The sequence below is a fragment of the Scyliorhinus torazame genome, chromosome 5 (assembly GCF_047496885.1).
Source record: "Scyliorhinus torazame isolate Kashiwa2021f chromosome 5, sScyTor2.1, whole genome shotgun sequence".
NCBI lineage: Eukaryota > Metazoa > Chordata > Chondrichthyes > Carcharhiniformes > Scyliorhinidae > Scyliorhinus > Scyliorhinus torazame.
Window position 1 is genome coordinate 245,142,737 of NC_092711.1, and position 21,565 is coordinate 245,164,301.

General features: G+C 46.4%; 1 protein-coding gene across 5 annotated transcripts in view; it reads right to left on the minus strand.

Moving 5' to 3' along the window:
• The window catches only part of sytl4 (synaptotagmin-like 4), a 125,632-nt gene that overhangs the window by 58,273 nt on the left and 45,794 nt on the right, over positions 1–21,565 (minus strand). For 2 of the 5 annotated variants that reach the window (XM_072505253.1, XM_072505254.1), the window contains 6 exons: positions 11,601–11,737; positions 10,902–11,049; positions 10,593–10,800; positions 8,485–8,700; positions 1,494–1,603; positions 297–417 (listed from right to left, as the gene is read on the minus strand). In XM_072505253.1, coding sequence (XP_072361354.1) covers positions 297–417; positions 1,494–1,603; positions 8,485–8,700; positions 10,593–10,711 — 566 coding nt within the window. In that variant the 5' untranslated portion in view covers positions 10,712–10,800; positions 10,902–11,049; positions 11,601–11,737. Of the gene's footprint in view, positions 1–296; positions 418–1,493; positions 1,604–8,484; positions 8,701–10,592; positions 10,801–10,897; positions 11,050–11,600; positions 11,738–21,565 lie in introns of all 5 variants that reach the window. The other 3 variants (XM_072505255.1, XM_072505256.1, XM_072505257.1) reach the window with 3 other exon arrangements.

The following is a 21,565-nucleotide window of genomic DNA, read 5'->3' on the forward strand; positions in this document are numbered from 1 at the left end:
TTCAAGCTGTAGATTTCCTACCTTCATTTTTTCCCGTTCCTCTTACAATCTCCATTTTGAAAAGAACTCATCTTAATCACTAGTTTGGAATTGATGTGTTCTATTCTTTTGTCTAATCTCGTTTCTGCCCTGTATTTTAGCCTTTGCCCTTCATTTTGGTCTCTCGACAACAAAATTAAACAAAAGAATTAGCCAAATTATTTAAAATAATAACTAAAGTTTACAATATACATGTCAATATACAGAAACCAAAATTAATGATGCAAAAAAATGTTGAGCTATATGACCACACTCACCGAGAAACCTCGCCTTCATCTTGAGATGTCTTCTGCTTTGTCTTTGCTGTAGTACTTGCTTTTGCATCGTTGGCCAGTGCCTTCTGCAGTAATGCCTGTCCTGCGGTCTCTCGCTTATTCACTACACAGCAAGAGAAATGTTAGGAGGTATTTACTGTTTTTTTACTGGATACTATCCACTCCTTTCCCAGTCCTCTCAAGTCATCACTAACTTCTGTCTGCATTAGAGAATGGGAATTGGAAAGCTAATCTGTAATAACTAAGAGAAACATTCTTTTCCCAGCAATCAGACAACAGTTTGCATTAATTTAGCACCTTTAATACAGTCAAATGTCCCAAGGAGCTTCACAGCAGTCTTACCAAACAGAATTTGGCACTGACCCGTGTAAAGAGATATTAGCTCAGGTAACCAAAAGTGGACCAAACATGTAGACGTTTTTAAAATATAAATTTCGGGTACCCAATTATTTTTTCCAATTAAGGGGCAATTTAGCATGGTCAATCCACCTACCCTGCACATCTTAAGAGTTCTGGGGCTGAGACCCATGCAGACACGGGGAGAATGTGCAAAGTCCGCATGGACGGTGACCCAGGACCAGGATCGAACCCGGGACCTCGCCGCCGTGAGGCAGCAGTGCTAACCACTGCACCACCATGCCACCCTAAATGGGTAAGTTTTAAGAAGCATTTTGAAAGGAGGAAAGAGAGGCAAAAACATTTCAGGAGGGAATTCCAGAGTTTTGGACCTATATGGCTGCCATATGGTATAGCAATTAAAATCAGGAATGTTAGAGAAGCCAGATATGGAGAAGCAAAGAGATCTTGTTGTGGCACTGAAGGAGATTACAGAGATTGGGGCGGTCGGGTGAAAATAAGGTTGAGAGTTTTCAACCGAGGCATTGCCTGATCGGAAGAACGTAGGCCAGCAAGCACTGCATGGATGGATGAACGGAACTTGGTGTAAGTCAGGATATAAGCATCAAAAATAAGCAGAGGTTTATGGAGGGTACAAGATGTGAGGCAAGCCAGGAGAGCATTGGAATGGCTGAGTTGGGAGGTAACAAAAGCATGGATGAGAATTTCAGCAAGAAACAAACAGGTAACAAAATTACTTTTCCTTAGTGGATAGATGTATAATATTCATGAATTTCAGGCATATAGACTATAGTTGAAAATATGCAGTGCTCAGCTACTTACAGACATGTTTCCTCTTCAATGATGCTCTGATTATATCACTTCCAAAATCAATACTATGCCGTTTTGCTCGGTATTCAAAGAACCAATCCCCAGTTTGTTTCTTTAGCTTTCTGGTGAAGAACATAGGATTATAGTAACTGTGTGGAATTCCACCTTTTTTGATTTTTTAACAATGAAAGTTTGTTTGAAGGTTTAATCTGGTACTTTACAAAATGAAATCATTCTTGCTGGTATTGGCTTAAACTCTAAAATCAACCCCCAGCTCTAAATTTTATTTTCTCTAAAACATAGTATGCTTAGTTCATGTTGACATTGGGCAATCCATTCAAGTCTTGTCCCAGAACCTTCCAGAAAATGGCTCCTGGAATTCTTGTTAATAATGAATGAAAATCTCAGGAGCATCATTCAAAAGCCACACTGAGGACGTTGGGTTCCATAAAAGATTTTGGAAATGCCATAGGTTTATGGTTGCAGTATAGGAGGATGGCTTCCTCAGTCTACACAAAGTAATAATGTCAATTTGTGCCCTCTCTCTCAATCTCTTCGGGATTAAGAGAAAACCAAGGATTGCATGAAGGAAATTCCTTTGGACAAAAAGACTATTCAGGATCAATGAAATCCAAGCAAGCAAGGCATTGATCTCTGTCCTTTTCCTACCACTTGCCAAAGGTGCATAAATTCAATAATCAATGTTGAGAAGGTTTTCCATCTTGATATCTATATCTTTGGACTAATTTTATAAATGCATATTATGGGCCATGACAAAGACACTCCCCATGATTTGTTAGTAAGTGCTCCCAGTGTCTCAGGCTCTCGTCCAGGAGTGTGCTTTGGCAAAGATCCCGGGATTTTGTGTGCCTGAATTTCTCCGTACATCTCATTATCATGGCTTTCTCGGTTTATAAGGTATAAAATGACCCTGAACCTTTAGGGCGCAATTTACTATCGCGTTGCCCCTGGCGAAGATCTGGGCACTTTGGTTTAATAGCAGGAAAGGCCAAAATCAAGTTTCCCGCCGGGTGAGAATCAGTTTGCCATCTAACCAGCCTGTTCCGATGGAGAGTTCCAGATGGCGAGCATATCATTAACACCAATTTGCATTAATGTCCATCTCATTCGCGAGATTGAAGTTGAATGTAACGGCCTCCTGGGTGTTGTTTAGCACTCCTTTTTAGAAATGTGAAACTGACACAATGTCTGCTGACAGGAAATGAGGTGGTGAGTAGCCATTTCTATTTTTGGGCATGCAGCTCAAGGAGTTGCTGACCAGTGCTCGGGGGACGGGGGAAGACCCCTTAGGGGAGTTGGGCTTGGCCGAGGGAACTGAAGTGTTCCAGGTCCGGGGTTGGCCCTGGGCTGGATGAGGGAGGGGGAGTGGTTGAGGCGCTTTTTGTCTGTGATGCCTTCAAGCCATTTTTAAATATCGTGGATACCCATAACAGGGGCAACTACAGCTGCTGCCTGTCTGGCTACAAAACACTTCCAGCTTCCATGACATAGCCCTGCTCTTGGTTATAAATTGAAGGTCACTTTAACTCCCTTTGACTGTGAGCAGCCTCTAGCTTCACAGCTGAAGGCTATTGCTAATAAGGAATTGGCCTCGTTAGAGCACATCACAGCTGCAAGTTGTGTCTGCTGCTTTCTCCAGCTTGTGGCTGCAAATGCCTGGAGGCTGCTGTTGCTGTTTCCTTCCTTTTCAGTAGCTGGAAAGAGGACAATTTTTTCTAAGATACCTGCGTATTGGAATATCAGGATCAGGGAGACATACAAGTCCAGAAGGCAATCCGGTTTGAAGCAAGAAGACGCTGTGGGACCTGGTGCGTGACATTGATCCAAATGGGTCACCTGATGATACCATTGATGAAGTGCTTTCACAGATTGCTGATGCTTTTGTTGCTGGTGTGGTGAGTGCTGCTTGTAACTGGCACATCACCTCAGGTTAAACATGCTGGAAGTCAAGGATGTTCAACTGCACGTTGAGTGCCAGTGGAATATGTAGTTGCCAGAATTTGGTTCCGGTCAGATTGGGCTGTGTGGGAGGGCCTGCACAGCTGCGGCTCCTGGATGGAGAATGATATTGATAGGTGGAACAAGTAACACATTAATGGACAGATCATTTCTATGACAAAGTTTGGACATAATGGCACAGTCTCAGGATTATCCTCCATTTCTGTTGAGGAACCTGTGAGAGGTGATGCCATGTGTTGGGCTTTTGTGTGTGGAAATTAGCTGATATAACTTTATATTGGTACCAATATGGAACGGTGATGATTCCTTGTTGACATCTAGAATGTTACCAAGTTTGCTTGCAACCACCTCTTTTCCTTCTGTGGCCTGGGCAGGACCAAGGACAGGATGGAGTTCAGGTGACCTGCTGCCAGTGCTTCTAGATGGGAAGGGTGTTGGCCCGATTTAACTGAGCAACCAGCTGAAGGATCTGCTCTTAACAGTTTCATAGAATCATAGAATCCCTACAGTGCAGAAGGAGGCCATTTGGCCCATCGAGTCTGCACCGACCCTCTGAAAGAGTACCCTACCTAGGCCCAGTCTCCTGCCCTACACTGGTAACCCCATAACCCCACCTAACCTGGACACCAAGGGGAAAATTTTATCATGACCAATCCCCCTAACCTGCACATCTTTGGACTGTGGGAGCAAACCGTAGCACCCGGAGGAAATTCGCGGAGAATGTGCAAACTCCACATATACCGTTTCCTGGAATTGAACCCAGATCCCAGGCGGCGTGAGGCAGCAGTGCTAATCACTGTGCCTTCTTGCGATTGTTGGCGACTTTTTTCGTATTGCTGACTGTTCAATGTTTAATCTCTGGAAGTCATGAGTTTGCTTGGCATCGCCTCTTTTACTTCTGTGGCCTGGAACAAGGACAGGGTGGAAATCTGGTGACGTGCTGCTGGTACTGCAGGAGGGGAAGGGTGGAGGCCCAATTCCACCGAGTAACTTGGGGGTCTTGAAGAAATGTCTTTGCAGATTGCTGGTGGCTTCATTTTGCTGGTGACTGTTCACTGTTTAATGCCTGGAAGCCATACAGATTACTGGTGACTTTTGTACTGTTGCCTGTTTATGGTTAATGTCCGGAAGCCGTGTGCTTGCTATTGTACTGTTGACTGTTTGATGTATGGAGGACATGCGTTTGTCTGTTGCAGTCCTTTTTCCCTCTAGAGCCTGTAGTCCAGAACTTACTGTCAGTGCTGGAGCGGGAGACGGACTACTCTCTCAATCTTCCAGCATGCTCTGTATCGGTGTGGCGTTTCCAATGTATTGTTGTGCTCACCTCTGAGCGGCTTTCCACTGATGCGGGTCCACTGCTGGGAGGTGGGGAAAGTTATTGTAGTGTTTACTGTTTGATGTCTGGAGGCTGTGAACTTGTCTGCTGCAGCCTCTTTTGTCTGAGGTCTGGAGTCTGGAAAGATATGCTCTCTCGCTCTGCTGCCATGCCATGTGTCAATGTAGCTTTCAAGTGTATTGTTGCATAACCCCCAAGCGACTTTCTACTAATGCAAGTCTGCTGCTGGGAGGTGCGGGAGGGGGCAAGAGCGGCGGGTTGATTTGGATACTGGTAACTTCATTGTACTGTTGAGTTTTTAATGTTTAACGTGTATTTGGTTTTCTTTGCATAAATTCATTGTTGTGGCTTTGTATTTGTAACAATATCCTGTAGTGAATAGGTGCCTGTGTATGACACAGTGCCTTTTCCTTGTTGGTTAATGTGATGTGTGGACTGTTAAGTAGCTTGTTTTTATCTTTTTTGTATAAAGGTATTATTAACTGTTAATAAAAGGGAGGATGGGAAGATGATCTGCTGCCTGCTCTGGAGAAGGGGAGCTCTTTCTCTCTTCTGGCGTACTCTAGGTTGGTGCGACTTTCCACTTCTGAGGAGTCTATTGCTGGGAGCTGCGAGAGGGGGACAGAGAGGCAGATTGATCTGAAAGAACGGTGTTTGCTGCTCGAGTTGCAGCTGCCTAGAGGATGTGTGTTCACTTACTGCTGCCTCTTTGCTTTTGTGGCCTGGAGTAAGAAAAGGGAGGATGGTAAGATGTTCTGCTGCCTGGGCTGGAGAAAGGAAAGGTGAACTCTTTCTCTCTTCTGGCATGCTCTGGGTCGGTGAGATTTTCCACTGTTCATGAATGTACTGCTGGGAACTGCAAGAGAGAGTGACAGAGGCAGATTGATTCGAGTGAGCTTAAGGTGTCGAAGAAATGCTTTTGCACATTGCTGGTGATTTCATTGTACAGGTGGGGAGTGCTGCATGTTGATTAGCACGTTGTTCGAGTCCAACACGCTGGACGTCAAGATTATTTTATTGTACCTTGAATGCCAGGTGGACATGTGGATACCGAGTTTTGGTTCCAATGAAATTAGAACATGTGGGAAGGCTTGTGCAACAGAGGCTCATGGACAGAGACTGATGTGTAAAACTATCGAACAGGAAGGATCCTCCATTCTGTTGAGGACCTGCAATGGGTGATATAGTATCTTTGGTTTTCTTTGCACAAATAAATTGTTGTAGCTTTGGGTTTGTACTGAAACTCTGTAGCGAAAAAGGCTAATTTATGGCATGCATGTTGCCTTGTGCTCACCGGGGTGTCATGGAGTACCCTTCATTGACAGGAAGGGGTTCCACTCCTTGAATGTTCAACTCATGTGCGACCACCACCTCCGCATCATCCCAGGGAGCATGCATGACAGCTACATCCTGGGACATTCAGAGATCCCCGGCATCTTTGAGGAACACCCAGGATGACAAGTGACTCTTGGGGGAATAAGGGGTACCTGCTGAGGTCCTGGCTGATGACGCTAGTGCAGAGGTCTGAGACCACGGTGGAGACCCGATATAATGAGGTCCCTCATCCTCATCCCTGATTCTCAGAGGGTGTGGTTTTGTCCATCTGCTCACCCCCCCCCCCATTCCCCTCCTACACGCCCCCCCATTGCCCTCCTCCCCCATTCCCCTCCTTACTCCCCCTCACCGCACAGCCACCCCACACCTGATTACCCTGTTTCACCCTCCAAGGATCTGTGTAACATCACCCCAGGATGATGGGTCTGTGTCAGTAGGTCAATATACAAGGCAGGTGAGTGATGGTAACTCACTGTGAGGTTAACTCTTTTGCCCCCAGTTTATGCCAAAGTCAGACTCCTGTCTTTCTGCTGACAGCACGCTCACACCCATCCTCTGACTGGGGTCTGCTTCGGGGGAGTTTGATATTGGACCACTGTGCTTGGGGGGTTGGGGGCAGTCGGAGAACAACACGGCCTAGAGGTGCAGGCAGTTCTGCTATGAAGATTAACAGGACAAGGCTTCACATTTATCAGATGTAACATGTTTTAATTGTGAATATTTGATATTTCCTTTCGCCCTATCTACAGGTAATGACCCCCCCTCCCCCAGTGCCCACACCATGAGCGGGATCCTCCGACCCCCCGCCGGGTCGGAGAATCGCCAGGGGTTGGCGTGAATCCCGCCACCGCCGGATTCCGAATTCTCCCACCCCACAAAAACCGGCGTGGCCCGCCTCAGGGTCCTGCGCGACTCAATGGGCCCCGGGGCCGCCCACATTCTCCGGCCCGCGATGGGCCGAAGTCCCGCTCGCCTGTAGCCAGGTCCCGCTGGCGTAAATTGGAGTTGGTCCCTTACCTGCGGGACCTGACACGAGGGCGGCCTCCGGGGTTATTGGGGGGTGGCGGGGGATCTGGCCCCGGGGTGTGCCCCCATGGTGGCCTGCCCGGGGGGGGGGGGGGGGGGGGGGGGGGGGGGGGGCCGGATTCGGAAGATCTGGAGACTGCCGTCATCTTCTTGGTGACAGGCTTCTAGAATGAGCTCCAGAGGCCTCTGCGTCATCTGGCTCAACCAACGCTCAAGTCGCTGACCTGGTGCTCCAGGCTTTCCACTGCGTTCGCCACCCTTGCAACGTTGGCCTCGGTGAATCATCTCCTGTGCCCGTTGCCTTTGGGACTCCTCCAAATGACTATACACTTGCTGAAATGTTGCTTACATCCCCTCCTGAATCTCACTGCCGTGTCTTAGCACCTGCACCAGCTTTGGGATAACCTTGTCCAGAGGCTCGGCATCTGACTAGGACTCGGCTAAATCCTGGGATCCATAGACCTTCGACTGCTGTCTCCCTTGGATGTTTCTGCCTCCACCTGATGTGCATAAGCTACAGTGTGGTGCTCACCAGATTTTACCCCAGATCCCTGTCGACTAATGTCGCCCACTGAGATGTGTGTTTCTGTGCTGGTGGAAGATGGGGATGATAGCTGCAACGCCTCAATGGTGGTCACCTTGGAGCTCTCCTCCCAGGTGGTCTCTTGGGTGGTGGGAGGGAACGACTCCGGATGGCCCAGCCCCATCAGATGGAGATCATTCGAGACAATGGACACGTGGTCAGTGAAGGGAAGGATCATTTATTCTGACATGAACAATCATTTGAGGCAGGCCATCTGGGTGAAGGGGCAGTAAATCCTCATCTCTGTGGAGCAGGCCATCATGCCTTTTGGTGATTGCTCTCCTCTGACAATTCTGTGATTTCCAGGCCCGTTCCTCATAGGGGGTGAGGACTTGGATCTCTGGTACACTGCCCCCCCTCCCCCCACCTTGGTCCTTTCCCGCTTATTCAGTTTTGTTGACTTTACAGCATTTTTAGTGCAAGATATTTGCAACTTTCTGAATCAAAGTACTCCTCTGATGTCTAAATTGAAAAGTACCCTTTGATGTTTTTAGAAACTCAACCCAATATGAATCTCCCCATTATCCCAGGTATTTTCCTGTGTGTCCCTTGTGGCATGGCCTTGGATCTCATGCCGTGGTTCCATTCATTGCAGTGAGAGCCCTGACGCAGGCCGAGCATACAGATGATCCAGTGACACTCACCTCCGTAAAATATATTTACAGACTTATGCCACATGCAAAAAATATCCTCCCTAGTTTTTCCTTCCTTCAAACAAAATACTAAGTGGAAGTAACACTCACGCCTCCTTGATGCAAACATTGCATTTCCATCTTCCATCTAAATCTGAAACGCCACATGGTTGACACACCAGGTGGTTACACTGCTTGCACACACTTCCACTTTTAACAAAGCGACCCAGGGTCTGCTGGCATCGTGCACAAGTCTTATTACTGTAGTCTTGACTGCCACGTTTCGCTCCCTTACGCCGTATTTCTAACAGTTCATTCTTCAACTTCCTTTAAAAAAAGTCAAACAATGTGTTATTTGGGCCTTCATCAGCACAAACCGTGATCTGCACCTATTCCATCCCAAGTGGCCCTTTTGCGACAGTGTTGGTGTAAACTGCTGTAATTCTCATTAATGAAATCAAAGAACCAAAAGCGACTGGGTCATCTAGGGGTACAATTAACAGAGGCTGCCTTCTGGGGATACACACAGGATTTTTAATATTTAATTTACGGGATGTGGGTGTTGTTGACTGGGCCTGCATTTATTGCCCACCCCTAATTGCCCTCCATTTCAGAGGGCATTTGAGAATCAACCAAATGACCACATTGCTGTGGGTCTGGAGACCAGGTAAGGATGGCAGAATTCCTTCCCTGATGGACATTTGTGATCCAGGTGCTTGATTCATGGTCACCATAAGACTTTTAAGTCCAGATTTTTATGGAATTTAGGTCTGCCATGGTGGGGTTTGAACCCTGACCCCCAGATCTTGCTCTGGGTCTCTGGATTGCTAGTCCAGTGACAATATTGCTTTGACACCGCCTCCCCCGCTCCCAAATTGAGCTGTTCAGCAAGGAACCCAGGGATTGAGGACAGGCTGACCGAGAAGGAGAGCCTCGATTCAATCTGAGGTGATACATCAAAAGTCTGAATTTCTACTTTTTAAATTCGAAGAAAGAGTATACACTGCTGCATTCTGGTCAAGGAAAATCACAGCCCTGCATAGCATCAGATGTATGAATACACACTGTGTTTCTAAACATGGAAGTTGGTCTGATCAGAGTTGTTTCTGGTACACAGTCATCAATTACTACAATTCAGAAACAGCTCTTGTTTTGTCTAAGCTTTGCACAAAATCCAACAAAATGTTTTCCTGAAAGAGAGAACATAGATCAAAATTCATCTTTGAGGAGCGAGACCAAAAGGTAAGATTAAGGTGCGTCTAATGGAGAATTTCATCAATAGTTCTGGTGACTCTGTCTGGGTAAACAATCAATGCCTCTCATTTCAAAAAGAGTTTCCCCAAGTTCTCCGAAAGAGCCGCTCAAATGCATGCCAACTTGACTCCATATGTCTGCGTAAAATGCGTTCATTTATGTTACATCAGAAACAAATATGGAAGTAACTACAATTTAGAGGCCGATTTGCAAATGACCGTCCAAAATCAATCTTAGATTGCACTAATCAATAGGTTCATCCCATTCACTGATATATGGGTGAGTCATCAAGTGTTGCTTTCTGTTCATATTTATTCAGCTGTGTAATATTGGCACTGTGTTTTCTGTCTTAAGCAGTATGCTACGCTAATTTATAGAATAAAATCCTCTTGTGTACAAATATTGGAGCTGGTGTTATTGGTCTTTACCAGAAGCTTGAAGCAGGCCAATTGTTTTAAGACTTGTTCCTGATTTCTGGAAAAAAAAATTGCATTCGTGTAAAATGGATTGCCAATTCTTTATTGTCCACCCCTTGCTACTTTCAAAGACTAGCTTCACTCCTACTGCACCTTAAACAGAGGGATGTGCACACGGCGCCAAAGTGGTTGCTTGGCAAAAATAAGTTTGGGAACCTCTGATCTAAGTACAAGGAGGTGGTTGAACCCTGTACCATTGCTCCTGTTGCACATTTATAATACAACCTAATATTCATACATGTATGGTAAAAAAAAAACTTTTTACTTTAAAAACATTTTTCCATTAACATGTTGTCAAGGGAGATAGCTGAAGTTATCTCATATGCAAATCTTGTTAACTTCGGGCCTCATGGTTTAAAACTGTGGGTCGGGGATGCTGGGAGAGGGCATTGTGTGTGGAATGCCGCTTGATGTGGCATTGCAAATGGAAGAATTTAGAAACAATCGCAGTCAGGAATTTTGTTCCAACATCTTCTCTCCCCTCATTACCTTATTCGCTGTTCCTCAGACATACGCAACTTCTCATCTCGGAGGAGAACTTCCATGATTTCTTCCCTCTCTTTGTCTGACAGGAATGACAAATTGATCACCTCCATTTGTTTTGGCATAATGCCACAATCCCCAAACGTTTGATGCCTGTACAAACAGCAACAACCTCTTTCTTTGTGGGCAATAAATAGATTTCAGATGTTCAATGCTGAAACAGAGAATTAGAGCATGAATTTAAAACATTTGATATTAACAAGAAATTGATTTTATTAAAAGGAAATTTATAGATAAGACTGCATATTCACCAACCACAATGGTTTGGGTGATCTCCTTGTTGAGCCTTTGGTTCATGAAGTTGTCCAATCTGACATTGTGTTTTGTCTATCCACTGGAGGAACTCGTTTAACAGGCTTAACAGTTTGGAAATAATCTTTTAAACATTTCACCAGATTAGATCCTAGAAATGAAACAAATGCAGAATGGAAAGCTAATGTGGATTGCTGAATTATGCTATTGTGAAGACTGAGAAAAAAAAAACATGCTATCCTGATTAATGTATGATGTGGAGATGCCGGCGTTGGACTGGGGTGAGCACAGTACGAAGTCTTACAACACCAGGTTAATGTAGTCATGGACAGCACGGTGGAGCAGTGGTTAGCATTGCTGCCTCACGGCGCCATGGCCCCAGGTTCGATCCCGGCTCTGGGTCACTGTCCGTGTGGAGTTTGCACATTCTCCCCAACACATTTTGCCCCCACAACCCAAAGATGTGCAGGCTAGGTGGATTGGCCACGCTAAATTGCCCCTTAATTGGAAAAAATGAATTGGGTACTCTAAATTTAAAAAAATAATTTAAAAAAATTAATGTAGTCATCAGACTGTCAAATTAAGGATCCGATATAAGGTACGGTGATGCTAATAAAGTCAGATAGATGACGCCTTATAAAAATTAGACTGTCTCATCAATAAACAGAGCTAACCAGTAAAGCAACTTGATACACAACACACCTTTGAGACCTTTGGATAAATCTCCAATTGCTTGGCCACTGAATTTTCTTGGAATCCGCAGTTGAGAATGTTTTTGGAAACACCTTGAACAAGCTGAATTGCGTTTGCTTGGGCTGATGTTTTGTGCAACAGCTTCTCTGAAAACACACAAAAGTATTGTGTTTTCCTTTTTAAACTTGCAGAATATACAGTGACTTCAATATTGACGAACTGCGCATATGGGAATCTTTGTCATAATTATCACACCCACCCCAGATATCTATCTACATTCAGTTTAGCATTGCCATTTTTAAAGGACACTCAAAATATTTTTTGCCAGTTGTGATTAACTAGCACAAGGGACAATGCAAACTGCACGAACAGGGAAGGGCCTTGCCCAACCCACTGAGCTAAATCTCAATCATTCTTCTTGGTTTCTCCTAAGCCAAGATTAGAACAAGATAAATATGTTTGACGAGTAAGGCGTTTGATGACAGCTGGGCACCACCTCTTACAAACACCTTGCCTACTTATTCTACACAGAATACTTGAAACACCTAAACCAGTGGATGTCAAAATCAGAGTTCAGTAATCGGTGCTGTGCCCTGAACAAATGCACGTACCTCATGATGTTGGAACAAGAATACTAAAACTGTCATAAAAGAGCTCAATTTGTAAGGATCTTCCATGTCATGTCAAACTCAGCAAATTAGGAGGCGATTTCAGGTCTTTAGGGATTTGTACTCACTCAGTAAATAACAGGTCACATAAACTGGAACCTGTGTTTATTTGTACAGAACAAAGTAAAGGTTAGCAAATCAGGGTGTAGCTGATTCAACCAAACTGTACCAGAGTAGTGGCAACACTACGTTGGTGCAGAATACCTATGGCCAGCCTGACAGCAGCTGACTTGTGGGGAATTAAACTTGGTAGCCCATGACAACAGGCACAGGGATTGCAATTCGTGAATAACATGCACCTGTTTATTGCAGCAGAAGCAACGTTGTGCTGCCTGCTGTCTTAAATCATTTCAGCATCCAGCCAGGCCTAATAGAACTGTTGATTGGCTAGATGTTTGAACACACCGTCAGTATCGCGAAGGGCTGGTATCACTAAGAGCTAGCTTGCACCCATTAAAGAGGTGCATTGAGACAGGAGCAAGTGCTAAAAGTCATGTAGGAAGTGAATCCAATCTATGAAATATTGAATGATATCATGTGGGAATGTGAGGGTTCATAGATTTTCAGACATGGTGCCAGAGTTCTAGATGAATGAAGTGGAAAGGGGAGATGTCCTGTATTCGCATGGGCCCAGGAGGCCCTCCATACACATGCACAGAAAGCTGATGGACCAGATTGTCAAGTGAGGGCCGGAGTACCTCTGAATGCAATTTAATGACCTAACAGAAGTGGCAAAAGTTAGTGAATCCATCGTCAAATGTCATATTTGACCAACTGTACCATTGGTCTCAGACATTTCTCAATCTACCACAGCTCCATTGCTCATCTACCAGCGATCCATATAATCAGAACTCATATCTGACATTCATACGCTTCACTGCTGCCAGCCTCACACCCACATTTCAGTTTGCACACAATGGGACCTATTGAACCATTGCCAAACCACATCACACAACAGATTGCATGACACTCACTCTTCCAACGAAGGGTGTTGCACAATCAGAGGCCGAGGCAGCTACCGAGAGGGGGAGGTGTAGCTGCTAACCCTACTCCAAGGGGAGGGGGGTATTGGCAATTATTGGGATGCCCATTGCTCAGGTTATGGCAAGCAGCACAGCTGAAACAATTGAAGTTGATGGTCCACTTACATCTCACATCCCACTTCTCTTCATCCCACAATCTTTACAAGCTGCACATGGTCAAGCCTGTAGATGTAATTTTCTCCATGTTATGCACCACAATCTTATGCTCGTATCTTTCTCCTTTCAAAAAGCCAGAAACTGCAACCAGCCAGATAGAGGAGGAACAGAAAGAAGACAGGGATGATGAAGATTCTCGGTCACTTGATTCCACATTTGCAGCCACCAGTTCAGATGCTAATACTGTGCACATTTAACAGAAAGCACAAGAGGCGAGGTCTGCACATGGTGAGAACCCAGGCACAAGTGACCAGCAACCAGGGCAGGGATAGCACAGGTGCCAGCTCGCCCAAAGGAGAGGTCATAAGTTCTGATGCAGGGGAGTCAGCTGAGGACTTTGATGGGAAGCCTACAGAAGAATGCTGCTCATTATGCACAATGAAATGCTTGGAGCTTTGGGAAGCCTGGTAGAAAGGCCACTCAATCTCATGGAGCATGGCGGAGTTGACACAGAGCTTTGCCCGGAGCTTGGAGCTCAGTCTTTTCAACATAGAAATGCTGACCAACTTTATCAGCACACTTTAAAAAAAATATATATTTATTAAAGTTTTTTAACACAATTTTTCTCCCTTACAAACAATAACCCCCCCACCCCCAACAAAAAATAGAGAAATCGCGCAGAGCAAGATATATACATGGCAAAATGATATATTTACACAGCTTTGTACACTGGCCCTCACCCGTACGTGCCAGTTTCCCCAACCCTTCATGTTATCTCTTGCTCATCCACCCTCCCAGGCAGTCCCACCATCCCCCCCCCCAGGACCGCCCCCCCCCCCCTCCCAAGGACGTCCCCTCCACCCCCCCCCCCCACCCCTCCAAGGACGTCCCCTCCACCCCCCCCACCCCCAAGGTTGCTGCTGCTGCTGACCGACCTTCCACTAACGCTCCGCGAGATAGTCTAGGAACGGTTGCCACCGCCTGTAGAAGCCCTGCGCAGACCCTCTCAAGGCGAACTTAATCCTCTCCAACTTTATGAACCCAGCCATATCATTTATCCAGGCCTCCAGGCTGGGGGGCTTCGCCTCCTTCCACATTAGCAAGATCCTTCGCCGGGCTACTAGGGACGCAAAGGCCAGAATGCCGGCCTCTTTCGCCTCCTGCACTCCCGGTTCGTCCACTACTCCAAATATTGCTAGCCCCCAGCTTGGCTTGACCCGGACTTTCACCACCTGAGATATTGCTCCCGCCACTCTTCTCCAGAACCCCTCCAGTGCCGGGCATGACCAAAACATATGGACATGGTTCGCCGGGCTCCCTGAGCACCTTCCACATCTGTCCTCTACCCCAAAGAACCTACTCAACCTCGCCCCCGTCAAGTGCGCTCTGTGGACCACCTTAAATTGTATCAGGCTGAGCCTGGCACACGAGGAGGAGGAATTAACCCTACCTAGGGCATCAGCCCACAGACCTTCCTCGATCTCCTCCCCCAGCTCCTCCTCCCATTTACCCTTCAACTCTTCTACCAGCGCTTCCCCCTCTTCTTTCAACTCCTGGTGTATTTCCGACACCTTGCCCTCCCAGACCCATACACCCGAGATCACCCTATCTTGAACTTCTTGTGCCGGGAGCAACGGGAATTCCCTCACCTGTCGCCTCACAAAAGCCCTCACCTGCATATATCTAAAGGCATTTCCCGGGGGTCTTCACCAGCACACTTGTGGACCCAACTATGATACACGGTGCAATGGACAATGTCTCAACTTGCGTTGTAGCACAAGCAGCTTCCATCAGAAGCTTAGGAGGAAGTTATTCAAGGTTAGCTCACTGCCATCATGGCTGCGAATTGTACCATGCAAAACAGTCTAGAGGGTGTCTAGGAACCCAACAATCTGTCTGGCATTCCCACGGAGCTGCACAGCTTTGCAGCAACCCTCATGATCCCACACAGGTAGCACACAAATTGCTCCCTTTAAATTATCATGGATGCGTGGCCATGCAAAAAAAAATGCGGTGCCCTTAAACAAACCATACACATACTCCAGAAATACATTAGAGGGGATGTTCAATATGTCCCCAGAAGATTAGTAGGCTTGCTGAGGCACTGTCCTGGGGGTGTGGTAGTGGCTCCACGGAGCACAAACTGCTATCCTTCTCTTGAAAAGCAGCATGCGCCCTGCCATTCAGCCAATGCACTTGATGTTGCCCGTCAGCCAGCCAGCCCAGGCTGCCCACACTGAACTGAGGCCGACGATAGCTGACCAAGGTCGTCCTCCAAGTCCGTTTGAAATCTCCACAAGTAAAAGTCAGCATCCTTTCACCAGACATGCAGCAGCCACTGGGAGCACTGCGTTGGAGCAGCAGGACAGACAAAGGCAGCTGTAAACAGAGAGTATGGGAATGCACAAGGGTGATTAGTTGGCTTTTGTATATAATTTGGAATGATTTCATTTCTACACCAGGTTTGGTATGTTTATTTTGCCTGGCATTTATTTTTGCATTGTGGCTAAGTGGATTCTGTGATGGTCACCAACAGGAGGGAGGCAAGATGTGGGGCTGTTGGTGATTAGGAATTGAAGATGCAGTGACTGGTATTGTATTCGAGTTTTTAATCACAGGCAGAAAGGAGCCGTCTAAGTTGCCGCCTTTCTATCATTTCCTTCTCCTCACACTCCTATTTCTCAGATGCTTGTTGTACAGGTGTAGTGTCTCCCACCCGCCCCCCTCCTCTAACCTAATAATAAAACCCATTGGTCTGAGGTAAGTACCATATTTTATTATATTATTATTATTTTTTTTAATAAAAAATTTAATTTAGTTGTAAGCCAGATCTTGGTAGAAAGTTAGAGGAATGGCAGGGAAGGGAGTGCAATGTTCCTCCTGCAGGATGTTTGAAGTGAGGGATGCAGTTAGTGTCTCTGCTGATTTTACCTGCAGGAAGTGCTGCCATCTCCAGCTCCTCCAAGACCGAGTTAGGGAACTGGAGCTGGAGTTGGAAGAATTTCGGATCATTCGGGAGGCAGAAAGGGTCATAGATAGCAGCTTCAGGGAATTAGTTACACCAAAGGTTGGAGATAGGTGGGTAACTGTAAGAGGGACTGGGAAAAAGCAGTCAGTGCAGGGATCCCCTGCGGTCGTTCCCCTGAGAAACAAGTATACCGCTTTGGATACTTGTGGGGGGGACGACTTACCAGGGGCAAGCCATGGGGTACGGGCCTCTGGCACGGAGTCTGTCCCTGTTGCTCAGAAGGGAAGGGGGGAGAGGAGCAGAGCATTAGTAATTGGGGACTCGATAGTCAGGGGCACAGATAGGAGATTTTGTGGGAGCGTGAGAGACTCACGTTTGGTATGTTGCCTCCCAGGTGCAAGGGTACGTGATGTCTCGGATCGTGTTTTCCGGGTCCTTAGGGGGGAGGGGGAGCAGCCCCAAGTCGTGGTCCACATTGGCACTAATGACATAGGTAGGAAAGGGGACAAGGATGTCAGGCAGGCTTTCAGGGAGCTAGGATGGAAGCTCAGAACTAGAACAAACAGAGTTGTTATCTCTGGGTTGTTGCCCGTGCCACGTGATAGTGAGATGAGGAATAGGGAGAGAGAGCATTTAAACACGTGGCTACAGGGATGGTGCAGGCGGGAGGGATTCAGATTTCTGGATAACTGGGGCTCTTTCTGGGGAAGGTGGGACCGCTACAGACAGGATGGTCTACATCTGAACCTGAGGGGCACAAATATCCTGGGGGGGAGATTTGTTAGTGCTCTTTGGGGGGGTTTAAACTAATGCAGCAGGGGCATGGGAACCTGGATTGTAGTTTTAGGGTAAGGGAGAATGAGAGTATAGAGGTCAGGAGCACAGATTTGACGTCGCAGGAGGGGGCCAGTGTTCAGGTAGGTGGTTTGAAGTGTGTCTACTTCAATGCCAGGAGTATACGAAACAAGGTAGGGGAACTGGCAGCATGGGTTGGTACCTGGGACTTCGATGTTGTGGCCATTTCGGAGACATGGATAGAGCAGGGACAGGAATGGATGTTGCAGGTTCCGGGGTTTAGGTGTTTTAGTAAGCTCAGAGAAGGAGGCAAAAGAGGGGGAGGTGTGGCGCTGCTAGTCAAGAGCAGTATTACGGTGGCGGAGAGGATGCTAGATGGGGACTCTTCTTCCGAGGTAGTATGGGCTGAAGTTAGAAACAGGAAAGGAGAGGTCACACTGTTGGGAGTTTTTTATAGGCCTCCAAATAGTTCTAGGGATGTAGAGGAAAGGATGGCGAAGATGATTCTGGATAAGAGCGAAAGTAACAGGGTAGTTATTATGGGAGACTTTAACTTTCCAAATATTGACTGGAAAAGATATAGTTCGAGTACAATAGATGGGTCGTTTTTTGTACAGTGTGTGCAGGAGGGTTTCCTGAAACAATATGTTGACAGGCCAACAAGAGGAGAGGCCACGTTGGATTTGGTTTTGGGTAATGAACCAGGCCAGGTGTTGGATTTGGAGGTAGGAGAGCACTTTGGGAACAGTGACCACAATTCGGTGACGTTTACGTTAATGATGGAAAGGGATAAGTATACACCGCAGGGCAAGAGTTATAGCTGGGGGAAGGGCAATTATGATGCCATTAGACGTGACTTGGGGGGGATAAGGTGGAGAAGTAGGCTGCAAGTGTTGGGCACACTGGATAAGTGGGGCTTGTTCAAGGATCAGCTACTGCGTGTTCTTGATAAGTATGTACCGGTCAGGCAGGGAGGAAGGCGTCGAGCGAGGGAACCGTGGTTTACCAAGGAAGTGGAATCTCTTGTTAAGAGGAAGAAGGAGGCCTATGTGAAGATGAGGTGTGAAGTTTCAGTTGGGGCGATGGATAGTTACAAGGTAGCGAGGAAGGATCTAAAGAGAGAGCTAAGACGAGCAAGGAGGGGACATGAGAAGTATTTGGCAGGAAGGATCAAGGAAAACCCAAAAGCTTTCTATAGGTATGTCAGGAATAAGCGAATGACTAGGGAAAGAGTAGGACCAGTCAAGGACAGGGATGGGAAATTGTGTGTGGAGTCTGAAGAGATAGGCGAGATACTAAATGAATATTTTTCGTCAGTATTCACTCAGGAAAAAGATAATGTTGTGGAGGAGAATGCTGAGCCCCAGGCTAATAGAATAGATGGCATTGAGGTACGTAGGGAAGAGGTGTTGGCAATTCTGGACAGGCTGAAAATAGATAAGTCCCCAGGACCTGATGGGATTTATCCTAGGATTCTCTGGGAGGCCAGGGAAGAGATTGCTGGACCTTTGGCTTTGATTTTTATGTCATCATTGGCTACAGGAATAGTGCCAGAGGACTGGAGGACAGCAAATGTGGTCCCTTTGTTCAAAAAGGGGAGCAGAGACAACCACGGCAACTATAGACCGGTGAGCCTCACGTCTGTAGTGGGTAAAGTCTTGGAGGGGATTATAAGAGACAAGATTTATAATCATCTAGATAGGAATAATATGATCAGGGATAGTCAGCATGGCTTTGTGAAGGGTAGGTCATGCCTCACAAATCTTATTGAGTTCTTTGAGAAGGTGACTGAACAGGTAGATGAGGGTAGAGCAGTTGATGTGGTGTATATGGATTTCAGCAAAGCGTTTGATAAGGTTCCCCACGGTAGGCTATTGCAGAAAATACGGAGGCTGGGGATTGAGGGTGATTTAGAGATGTGGATCAGAAATTGGCTAGCTGAAAGAAGACAGAGGGTGGTGGTTGATGGGAAATGTTCAGAATGGAGTACAGTCACAAGTGGAGTACCACAAGGATCTGTTCTGGGGCCGTTGCTGTTTGTCATTTTTATCAATGACCTAGAGGAAGGCGCAGAAGGGTGGGTGAGTAAATTTGCAGACGATACTAAAGTCGGTGGTGTTGTCGATAGTGTGGAAGGATGTAGCAGGTTACAGAGGGATATAGATAAGATGCAGAGCTGGGCTGAGAGGTGGCAAATGGAGTTTAATGTAGAGAAGTGTGAGGTGATTCACTTTGGAAGGAATAACAGGAATGCGGAATATTTGGCTAATGGTAAAGTTCTTGAAAGTGTGGCTGAGCAGAGGGATCTAGGTGTCCATGTACATAGATCCCTGAAAGTTGCTACCCAGGTTGATAGGGTTGTGAAGAAGGCCTATGGAGTGTTGGCCTTTATTGGTAGAGGGATTGAGTTCCGGAGTCAGGAGGTCATGTTGCAGCTGTACAGAACTCTGGTACGGCCGCATTTGGAGTATTGCGTACAGTTCTGGTCACCGCATTATAGGAAGGACGTGGAGGCTTTGGAGCGGGTGCAGAGGAGATTTACCAGGATGTTGCCTGGTATGGAGGGAAAATCTTATGAGGAAAGGCTGATGGACTTGAGGTTGTTTTCGTTGGAGAGAAGAAGGTTAAGAGGAGACTTAATAGAGGCATACAAAATGATCAGGGGGTTAGATAGGGTGGACAGTGAGAGCCTTCTCCCGCGGATGGAAATGGCTGGCACGAGGGGACATAGCTTTAAACTGAGGGGTAATAGATATAGGACAGAGGTCAGAGGTAGGTTCTTTACGCAAAGAGTAGTGAGGCCGTGGAATGCCCTACCTGCTACAGTAGTGAACTCGCCAACATTGAGGGCATTTAAAAGTTTATTGGATAAACATATGGATGATAATGGCATAGTGTAGGTTAGATGGCTTTTGTTTCGGTGCAACATCGTGGGCCGAAGGGCCTGTACTGCGCTGTATTGTTCTATGTTCTAAGTAGCTGGTGGTTAAGACAGTGCTCCGAATTTGGCGAGTATTTGACGGGGAGGCAGTGGCAGAGTGGTATTGTCACTGGACTGTGTTGTGTTCTTTGTATTGTTCTTCAGGCATGTGAAGGTTGTAGTGTTGACAAAGAACAGCAAGCAGTGCTTAACAAACAAAGCTAATTTATTACACTACACTTAATTAGATTTAACCATTTGCTAAGGAATTAGATAAGTAAAAAATTCACTACACTTCTAAAATACTAAACTATGCTATCAACTAAACTGTCTCACATCTACTCAGTCTGGCTCCCTTCCACTCTCTCCCAGCAGTCAAGGGGGCATGTGATATTTATATGGTTGCTCTATAGCACCATCTAGTGACTAGAGTAGTAACATTACATTAACCCTTTATGTTCCTAACAATATCCATATATTGTGACAGACGAGTTAACCAGAGACCCAGAGTGCTGCTCTGGGGACCCAGGTTCAAATCCCTCCACTGCAGTTGGTGAAATTTGAATTCAATAAAAAGAAAACCTGGAATTAAAAGGCTAATGATGACCATGAAACTGTTGCCGTTGTCATAAAAATCCATCTGGTTCACTAATGTCATTTAGGGAAGGAAATCTGCCATCCTTACTTGGCCTGGCCTACATGTGACTCCAGACAGCAATGTGGTTGACTCTTAACTGCCCCCCTCAAGGTCAATTAAGGATGGGCATTAAATGCTGGCACAGCCTGCGATGCCCACGTCCTATGAATGAATTTAAAAAAAGAGAGTGTTGCAACAAACACTCCAACGATTGCTGGCATCAGGGCCCTCCAAAGGGTTTCCTTTCAACCTCCCTTGCCCCAAAGGTTGCTACCAGCAGCTACACACCAACCCCCCCAGGTTAAGCGACTCCCCGCTATGTAAACTCCAAATTCCACCCCCTCTCAATCCCCCTGTTCAATGCCACCCCTCAATCAGATCCCTACATGGCCACACCTCTGTGACCATGCCAACTTCATGGCACATGCATTGTGCCTCACTAAGGTTCAAGCAGGAGAATTGCTCTCGGAGCACCTTGGATGGATATGGCCTCCTGCTAAGAGTCCTTTCTCCCCACTCCTTCTACTCCCTCCCGCAGCATGTCCTGTTTTGTGGCCTCGGTTTATTCTCCAAGTTAGGAGGTATTCCAAGGGAAATGTCTACTAGTGCATCAATGCCTGGGTGCAGCTGGTTTGTGCAGAAGCCTTGAAGCCAGCAAAAACCTCTTGAACACTTTGGCAACTTGAAACAACAGTAGAAAGCACCAAACGCTTGCAGAAGTGAAGCAACAACTGGAGGAAATTAAACAGAAACGAACCTTCTAAGCAGTTGATAATCCTTTCCTTGGATTACCATCTTGGCGTGGTGGAGAGGCTTGAACACTCCGTTGATCCCGAGAGCAATGCCA